General features: G+C 40.8%; 1 protein-coding gene across 1 annotated transcript; it reads right to left on the bottom strand.

The window, feature by feature from the left end:
* Positions 1 to 8093: 8093 nt before the first annotated feature.
* On the bottom strand, positions 8094 to 9053 carry LOC135322594 (olfactory receptor 5AP2-like). The gene has a single exon (XM_064491872.1). The coding sequence runs from the start codon at positions 9051 to 9053 to the stop codon at positions 8094 to 8096; it is 960 nt and encodes a 319-aa protein (XP_064347942.1).
* Between the last annotated feature and the right edge of the window lie 1329 nt (positions 9054 to 10382).

The raw sequence follows: 10382 nt of genomic DNA, 5'->3' as shown, positions 1-10382 counted from the left end.
TGATAATAAACTGGTAAACATAGATATTTTCCTAAGTTCTGTGAGCTATTCTAGCAAATAACTGAATCCAGGGTTTGGGGGGTGGTGGTCATGGGAACCTCCGATTTGTAGCCAAGTCAAGCAGAAGTTGGGGGTAACCTGGGGACCCACTGCTTGGCTTGGTGTCTGAAGTGAGGAGCAGTGTTGTGGGGCTTAGCTGCGGGGTCTGTGCAAACTTTGGTCAGTGTCGGATTGAACTGACACCTAGCTGGTGTCACAGAGAACTTCTTGGTGTGGGGGGAAAGCCCCAACCATCTGGTACCAGAAGTTTTGTCAGTGTGAGGGTAAAGGAGAGACACAGGAACAGGAGAAGTGTGGATTTTTTTGTCCTTAGGTAAATTGTAGGGTATAGGAATGCTATCTTGATAGATCTGTTGCAAGTAAAATGGTTACAATTGCTTCTACTTAGAAATGTGAAGATAGGTAAGGGTGGGCAAAAACTTAATGAATGAAAATTCAGATAATCATTAACGTTTGTACAACTTGCTCTTTCGTATATTATATATCCACACCTCTGAGCTTCCTTCTTATGCCCAGTTTGGTTTTTCTCTTTCAGTAGGCAAATAACCACTTTCTGTTACCTAGGGTCCTGCTGCCTCTCAGCCAATAGTTTCATTTTAGCAGTGTTGCCATCTAAATACGGCAATGTCTGTGTAATTACGTGAACATTTTATCGCTCATTTGCCCTATTTATAAAAGTATAGTGGAAAATGGAAAATTAAAGTGCTGATGTTAACGATTTTACAACTGAGACAAAGGAAGATATGATTTGGTATGCCAAAAATAGTAAATTTGATGCTTATTGAATTTAAGCGAGTCTGACAACTGTGCTCAATTATAATGGAAAACAACAAGATTTAAAACACATGTGTAAAATGCTGTACATATGTTCCCAAAGTCTGTGGCTCAAAGGTAAGATGTAGTCGTAGAACAAATGTGTGGATCTGTACAATTAGGTGTAGTAAAATCTTATTTGGATATGCAGATTTTTTTTCTAATATATTTTTTTAAAACTCCACAATCCTCCCGTCAAATTAGAAGTCTTGGCAGCCACACCTTGGGGTAGGGTTGTTGCAGCATAGTGCAGATACCAAAAAAGTCAGTCCCTGGCCTTTGAGGTTCAAAATTTGTTTTGGAAACTCAAGGCAGAGATAAAACTTTTGTGATAAAGAGCTTTTGAACTTCAAAAGCTAGAATCATCAATAACCCAGGGCATAAACTCATGCTTTAACCACAGGCATATAAGAATATGTGATCAGTCAGAGCCAGTTTTTTTTTTTTTTCCAGTGCCTTTATTTTTCTCAAAGACCAAATAAAAATTCCCTAGGCTTGTAAGATGAAGAAACAGCAGAAGTGAATCTGGAAGGAATCCTATGGCCCAACCTTGAGATCTTCTTTCCCTCTTAAGGTGTAGGGGCAATGGAAAGAAATGGCTGTGTGGCAGGGCTGGGCAGAGACCCAGAGTGGTGTGGGAGAGGAGGTGAATGTGTCCAGTGCTCTCTGAGAGGGTACAAGGAGTAACTGAGTCTAGAGCAGCTTTCCTTTTGGGACATGGAGTCATGACCATCATTTCATGGTCTGGCAATTGTAAACCAGATGGGAATAGGATGTCACAGTAAATGCCAGCATGGACCGACCATGATGGAGGACCAGGCAATATCCCTATCTATCCCATCCTTTTTCCCTTGTACTCTAAGCCCTGAGAAAGGGAAGGAGTGTGTATATGGGTGGGTATTGAGGAAGGGTAGAGGGGGGACTATTAAACTGACTGTGATTGGCTGGAATTGACAGAGAGAATGTTTTTGCCATCTGGCAGAAGAGGAGCTCAAGAGAGACTTGCCAAGAAGAAATAGAGTCACACTTTTCATACAGGTGAGTTTGGAGCATTAGACATGCACCTATTCCAAGCGGGCTGAGAATCAGCATCAGCTAACACTTCACAGAGGGATGTTCACAGTCCACCAAGCTGCGGACCATGATTTAGCTTGTTGCAGTCTCCTTTACAAAGGGAGAAGGACGATAAGTGTTTAAATTTCTCTTTACAAATTTGAAAGGAGTGTAGAAAAGTCATTTTCATAGTTACACAGTCAACTGCTCAATCATTTGCATAATTTCTATTAGCAGACCTTTATATCCAACATTAAAATTAAATTTTCCCTTTCCAAATATCATTTCAAGTAAACCTAATGAATAAAGATTTTTGAGTTGCAAAGTTAAAGCAGAAAATTAATTTTGATTGTCAGTATTTAAAGTACAATTTATTGTTAATTTAAATTTAACTATTCATGTATACAGTGTATAATATTCAGATATGAAATCAAATTAAGCATTTATAATATATTTGTGACTTTCTGATTCTTTCTTAGCCCTTCCTCCTTTCATTCCAAACAAATAAAACATATTTTAAGTATAAAGGTCAGATTTCAGGCATTTCACTTTCCAAAACATTTTCCAGGAAAGCATTTTCAAGAGAGTTAAGGATTGTCTGAATAGGAAAATAATTTTCTTACCCCATCCCAGCATATTTAAATAAAAATGATCAAGTCACTAAAGCTTTCAATAGTTTTCTATTTTTATCATGGCCTTTGGCCCATCCAGTTGCAGCATGAATTGGAAATTCATAAATTCCTTGAAATCAGTTCATTTACTGCCCTGGGGCAAAGGCATCGAAGAGTAGAAATAGCATTGGATTTTGAGTCTAAATATCTGGGTTTGGTTTTAATACTTTGTCATCTTTGTGGTCTTCATTTTTGTCTTTGTTTTTGTAGTTATACTTAAAATATTTTAAAACTTTATTCAAACTATGTATTCAAAAGTTTATTAAATGCAACATACACCTGAAAAAGTATATAAAATCTACACCATTTAGAGACTATTGCTATGCTAAAATGAACACCTATGTATGTACTATCTACCTTAAAAATAAGAATTTACAAGTATCTTTAATGTGCTCATGAATCATCTGGGGATCGTGTTAAAATGCAGATTATGATTCAGCAGATTTGGGGGAGAGCCTGAGATTCTGCATTTCTAGTCAGCTCCCCGGTGGTGCGGACATTGGTGGCCCACGGGGCACAGACACACTGACGGGTGTGAACTAAGAAGGCTCCTGGATGCCTTTCTCAAATTTCACCCCCTTTTCTCCTCCAACAAGTGGTAAGCACTAGTCCAAATTTTGTGTCAATCACTTCTTGCTTTATTTTAAATAGTTCTTACCACCTGTGTGTGCATTTCTAAATATTATAATTGTTCAGTTTTGTCTGTTTTTTTTTTTAAATTTAAAATTAAGAACATTTGAATACAATTTCTAAAGGTTACTTTCCATTTACAGTCATTACAAAATATTGGTTCTATTCCCTATTCTGTACAATACATCCTTGAGCCTATCTTACACCCAACAGATTATACCTCCCACCCCCCAAGCCTTATAATGCCTCTTGCACCCCCTCGCCCCTCTGACTGGCAACCGCTAGTTTGTTCTTTATATCTGCGAGTGAGTCTGCCACTTTTTGTTATATTCACTGGTTTGTTGTATTTCTGATTCCAGATATAAGTGATATCATATAGTATTTGTCTTTGTCTGACTTATTCCTCTTAGCATAATGACCTCGAAGTCCATTCATGTTACTGCAAATGGCAACATTTTGTTCTTTTTTATGGCTGAGTAGTATTCCATTGTATATACATACCACATCTTCTTTATCCATTCATCTGCTGATGAGCACTTAGGTTGCTTTCATACCTTGGCAATTGTAAATAGTGCTCTGTGAATGTATGTATGTGTGTATGTGTGTATGTGCATGCATCTTTTCAATTTAGTGTTTTTGTTTCTTTCGAATATTTATCCAGGAGTGAAATTGCTGAATCATTGCCTGTTTTTAAACTTTATATAAATGGAATAAAACTGTGTGCATTCTTCTGTTACTTCCTTATTTCACTCAATCTTATGTTTTAGAGACACATTGATTTTGATGCATAGATCTGTAGTTCATTTATTTTTCCTGCTGTTTAGTTTCTGTTGTATGAATATGCTCTATTTTATTCATCCGTTTCTACCGTTGACAGATGTCTGTGTTGCTTCCACTTTTTTGCTATGATGAACAGTGCTGCTCTAAGTATTTCTGGTACATGTTTCATAATGCTTAGCTTAGATCCTCTTTTCTTCATCAGTAAAAGCAAGATAACAACATACACCTCACAAGATATTGCCCATTCGAGAGAAGGGCCTGCCACTGTCCAAATGACATTGACTTAGCTTACTTTAGATGTCACTTTGACCAATATTGTTCTTGGATGTAGGTCAGTGGAGGATGCATCTCCAAATGGAGTAAACAATGGAGAGATGATGGGAGCCCTCAGAGAGGCAGCCTGGGAGAAAGGAGAGGGCTGTATCATCTAGTGAAAAATACCCCAAATCCCCAGATTCCTAAGGTTTATTGTTCTGGTTGAGGTAACTCGAACACCTTTCATAAACAACCCCCAAATTCCAGTGGCTTAACAAAATAGAGTTTATGTGTTATTCCTGTGTTCCCAGTTAGAAGGCAGCTTTCGTCCACTGATTTAGGAAACCGGGCTCCTTCCACTTGGCTCTTCTATGCCCTTGGGCCCTGCAGTCCCCTGCTTGCGTCTGTTAGCAGAGGAAATGGACAGTCAAGAGGTCCTAACACTCACACACTTCTTAAAACTCCATGCCTTGAAGTGAAATCTCTCTTGCAATCACATTCCTTTGGTTAGACTTGCACATTTGGCCACATCTGTGTGCAAGAGGGCCTCAGAAATGTAGTTCTGGGTTGGGCTCCCACCTGCCAGCTGGTCATTATGGAAGGGAAGCCACAGTCATACACGATGTTAACCCATGAAGGCAACCTTTCCCACCTTTGTTAAGATAAAGCTGGTGGCACTGCCATCTTATGATCCCGTCCCCACTTAGGTGACACGGTGCTCCTGTTCATGTGGATTCTTCTCTTCATGCTCACTTTAACTGTGGATCACACACAATAGTGAAGGCACCAGGCAAGAGGACATAGTTTTCTCACTTCTTGGCTTTTGTCATGCTTTTCCCTCCATTAGGAACAGGCTTCCAGACTAAACTGTGAGCTCTAGGAGGAGAATTGAATACCTTGTTCATTCTTGAATTTAGAGCTAGATTGAGGCATGTGGATCAGTGCTTCTCAGAATTTAATGTGCACACAAATCACCTGGGGGTCTTGATAAAATGCACATTCTGATTTGGTAGGTCAGGGGTGGGGTCCCAGATTCTACATTTCTCAAAATTCTCAGGTGATTACAGTGCCACTGATCTGAGGAAAACAGGCATGTAGATGCCCATCATTTATTTATTCAACATATTTTTCAGGTGCCTGTAAAGTGCTAGGCACTGTCTTAGACATTGAGGATGCAACAGTTAATGGGACAGGACACTAATTTGGCACTCCTCAGATTGAAAGGACAAATATTTGTTCAACATTTATATAGCTGGGGTGGACAGCAACTGATATCTATTCATTTAAAATTGTGCAGTAGAGCTGTGTCATATGCACATTTAACTTGTATTTTTTCGTTTTCTGACTTTCATGTTTTCAAAATGCTTTCATTTTTGTGGCTTCTTATTCTCTCTTCAGGAATGTATATGTGTTTGTGGGTACCAACTCTTGGGGTGATATATTACAGGGTTTAAACTTAGACAAGACTGCTCCTGGTAAATACTACTGTGTTGTGCATTATTTATTTTTGGAATTCAAGGGAACTATGACCTCCAACTTCAGGCAACTGTCAACTAGCTGGTCTCAGAGTTAGTTATACTGTTCACAGTGGCACCATGAACGCAGGTGTGTGATTCAAAACATACTTGACAGAGGTAGTTCAGCACAGACAAAGGATGTTTAAAGTTCTCTACCCAAAGAAATAGCCCTCCTCAATTATGCAGAAACATGAGTTAACCAGCACCTTATTTCAGATTTAATCTATTGATGTTTTAGAATTCCGTACAGGTGATGGTCTCATCAAATGTCCAGTTAGTCAGTGACAGATGTAAAGCTATCTATTTACTAAATCTTGTTTAGTTTTCCTGTCTTTAGATAAAAAGAAGGCCAGTCTCCTTTGCAATTATGTTTAAGCCTAGACTGATTTCAGGCTAATGGCGTGTATGTTGAAGTGATGTGAGCCATCCTCAGGTCAGGTAATTAGAAGCAGTCTGTGTGACCTTCTTGATCATTTTCCCCACCATTGAAGTCTTGCAGGGCACTCCAGGTTGAGATGGTGACACTGTAAGATGAAAAGGGTCCAGACAGATGGATGAAAGTTGCCCTGGAGAGTCACTGATCTGTCTCAAGTTTAGCATAGGTGAAAGCCTTTGTGGTGTTGACTTACTGACATTGTGGGGTTTATTTGTTACTGTAGCATAAACTATCTGACTCTACATGTTCTGACTTAATCTGGGTAAGGCCTGCCACACTGTGTTGTGCCTAATTGCCTCATAAATGTTTTTACAGATGAGTCAATTAGATTAATTTTTACCAGATTTCTTCACAATAATGTTCCCGTCCTGACCTCATTGCAGATGTATACTGAAATCAGTCTAGGTTTATTAGTAACAGGAATGTGGAACATAGGAGGAATTTAGTAAATATTTACTTAATGAAACAAGACAAAAGTAAGAAAATTTCACACCTAGTTTGCTGGGAAGGAATTTTTTAATTATTCATTTTTAGGATAAAATATCAAACTTGAACATGCTCATTAAGGAAAGTTTTGTAAAATTTTTGAGAAAAATAGAGAAACATTTTCCCATTGTGCTAGCACTCTGTTACAACCATTATTTACATTTTCGGTGTGTTCTTCCCAGGCTTTTCCCACTGATGTTTATCACATTATTGCAATCACACTCTAGATGTTCTGGCTTGCTGTTTTCCGAGTTGTTATGTAGTCTTCATAAGCATAACACTTATTGGTTACAGTATAATCCTTCTAGGGGATGAACCTTTTAATCCTTTCCATCTTTGAATGTTTAGATTTCTTCTAAATTTTTATTTTCATAAATGACACTGTGATAAACCTGTTTATCTAGTAATATTTTCTATATTTAGAATCACATCCTTAACATTGATCTGAAAACAGAATTTTTAATAATCCAAAAATCTCAGGGTGAAGCCAGCTCAATTCAGATAAACACTTTGCATTACCTTAAGAGCATGCCCTCCAGTCCAGCGTTCAGCCCTGAATTAGGTCAATTCAGCTTCTTTATTTGTGTGATTCTCTAAAACATGTCTAATCATCATGTTATATGTATATGTAAAGATGTTTAGGCCAAATATAATTTTTCTGAGTCAGTCTCCTAAAGCACAGTATCTTATTTAATGCTGTAACTGACTTAATATCACACACATGCACGTGCGTGCACACACACACTTGAGAATTATGCAACGTGTGCACACATCTGTCTAGAAAACAGATGTATGAGAAAAGTTCTCTCTTGATCCTGAGGTTTTATTTAGTGGGACAGCCCAGCAAAATGCAATAGCAGTAATACATGAGGGCACTTATATCCTGGACATCTTTCTTTTTGAGACAGGAAGGAAGAACTGAGCCACTGGGGCCTCTCCTGGCAATTCACTAAATCAGTGGCAAAGCAGAGATGATTGTCAGATATTTCTTGGGAGTTATGATGAGCTGCCGATAAAAGACTTAACTTGCAGCCATGGTGTAACTGAAGCATCTCTGGTTTTGGTGCGGAAGTCCTAATGCTGAATATGAACTCTCTTACCAACTGTATGACTTTCGGTAGTTAACTAATTTTTACTAAATCATATATCCTTATTTTGTAACATAAGATCATCATTACAATGGCTTCCTCACACTATGGTGGCAAAGATTCAACATGATAATAGACACTAAGTTGCTTTACAGTTGCAATGCTCTGTATAAAGTATGGTATTTGCTCTTTCTTTCTTATTCTCCCATTCCGTTAAAACCAGAGATGCTTTCAGTTAAGTCAATTCACAGTGTGATTTAGACGATGCTATGCCCTCCTCATGCCAACAAACAGCCTTGCAGGCTCAGCAGGGAGCGATGCTGCCCTGCAGCGTCCCCTGCAGGGCGTCCTTCACCTCCTTGTTCTGGAGGCTGTAGATGAAGGGGTTGAGCATGGGGATTATGACGGTGTAGAAGACAGACACTATCTGGCCACTGGTATCATCAGTGGATCCGCGAGGTTGGACATAGGTGAAGATCACAGTGCTGTAGAAGATGGCAATGGCCAAGAAGTGGGAGGCACACGTGGAGAGGGCTTTCTCCTTCCCAGCTGCCGAGCGCATCCTGCCGATGGCCACCAAGACCAAGCTGTAGGAGGTGAGGATGAGGGCAGCAGGCAGAAGGGTAACCAGAGCAGATAAAATATAGAGGACCAGTCCTGCTGTAGCTGTGTTGGCGCAAGCCAGGCGGAGAAGGGGTTTGATGTCACAGAAGTAGTGTGTTAAGTGGTTGGGCCCACAGAAGGGCAGGGTAAAGACATTCCCGGTCTCAATAGTGGAGTTAGCTCCACCAAATGTGTAGGAAGCAGCCACCAGCTGGAGACAGGTTCCCTTGGTCATGACAGAGCTGTAATGGAGGGGTCGGCGGATGGCCACAAAGCGGTCATAGGCCATGGAGGCCAGCAGGAAGCTCTCAGCTGTCGCATGCATCACAAAGAAGGTCATCTGGACCACACAGCCCTCAAAAGAGATGGACTTGTCAGAGGCTAGAAGGTCGACCAACAGCTTGGGTGTGACAATGGAAGAGTAACAAATATCAAGAAAAGAGAGGACACTGAGAAACAAGTACATGGGGCTGTGGAGACGGGAGTCTGTGAAGATGAGCGCCATCATTCCCAGGTTGCCCACCACTGTCACGGCATAGATGAGCAGGAAGCCTCCAAAAAGAAGCTCCTGGAGGTCTGGATAGTTGGAGAATCCCAGCAAGATGAACTGGGTAACTGGGGTGTGGTTGCCACTGGCAAGAGCTAGTTCTCCAGGTGTCATCTGCAGAGGTGACAACTGTTAGTCGCTCAGGCAGTATTCCTTGGGCATGCTCCCCTGTGCAAGGCGCGATGAGGGGCACACCAAGCACATATACGGCTTCTTCTGCAAGAAGGTAGCGGGAAGTGTCGTGCCATAGTGGACAGGACCTGGGATGTGAAGCCAGACAGACCCAGGTCTGAATTCTGACTATGGCACTAACTAGCTGTGTATTCCTGGATAAGCTGTATCTATGAGCCTTAGTTTTTGCATCTGTGAAATGGGGAAAATACGCCTACTTCTCAGGGTTGCTGTGTGGCCTAAATCAAAGAATGAATGTAAACCATCAGAATGTCTGGGACACAGTAGGTGGATCAGTAAATGTGAGGCCACTCCCCCAGTTTCTTGTGCCTGTATCTATAAACATGCTCGTGACTGTGTTTAAGAATTAATTCACTCTGTCCTTTAAAAAATCAAGGTAAAATTCACATATCGTAAAACTGATCATTTTAGAATGTACAGTTTCGTCATTGTTTGCATACTCACAATGTTGCACAACATCCCCACTGTTTAATCGCAGAACATTCTCATCACCCAAAAAAGAAATCTCCATATCCATTAGTAGTCACTCCCCGTTATCCCCTTCCCCCAGCCTCTGGCAACCATGAATCTACTTTCTGTCTTTGAATTTGCCTGTTCTGGACATTTCATATAAATTGATTTGTACAATATATGGTCTTGGGTGCCTGGCTTCTTTTGTTTAGTGTTTCCAAGGCTCATCCATGTTGTAGGATGCACCACTATTCATTTTGTCTTGTACTTGGACATCGTCAGGGCATCCACTGCTCTATATTATAACCATTTTGTGCTCTGACAGGCTGTTGAGTTAAGTGTCACCTGGGAGGTCATCAGCTTGGACGTGGTGTTTTCCTGTTTCCTTCCTTGACTGTCCTCCAAGATGTTTTTCCACACGAGGACTGGAAATGCCCAGAGGCCTTACTTTCTTCCCCACACTGCCCTCTCTCTTCGGCTCCTCATATCTCTCTTCATTGAGAGTTTGGGCTACATCCTATAATCAGTCCTGGGAAAACCCCTTCATCCATGCCAAGCAGGCAGCATAGACGACAAGGAGGAAATGTGTTGTCACATCGCAGAAGAACACAGGACAACCTCACCTGTGTCTCCACCTGTTGTAACAGGTGCAGCGTATGGCAGAAGAACACCGGACTGACAGCATGGGGACCCGCTCTCTAGTCCTGCGTTGTTGCCTATTGGCTCTCTTACCCTGGGCAGTCTTCCTCTCCGGGCTTCTGATCTCTCACTGGCAAAGTCAAGGTTTGGCATGGAAGGTAT

Source organism: Camelus dromedarius, chromosome 12 (genome assembly GCF_036321535.1).
Source record: "Camelus dromedarius isolate mCamDro1 chromosome 12, mCamDro1.pat, whole genome shotgun sequence".
NCBI classification, from domain to species: domain Eukaryota; kingdom Metazoa; phylum Chordata; class Mammalia; order Artiodactyla; family Camelidae; genus Camelus; species Camelus dromedarius.
The sequence above is the reverse complement of the archived record's forward strand: the minus strand, read 5'-3'. Positions and strand labels throughout refer to the sequence as shown.

Coding starts and splice junctions, on each gene's coding strand:
- LOC135322594 (XM_064491872.1), bottom strand. CDS start 9,053: ATGACACCTGGAGAACTAGCTCTTGCCAGTGGCAACCACACCCCAGTT.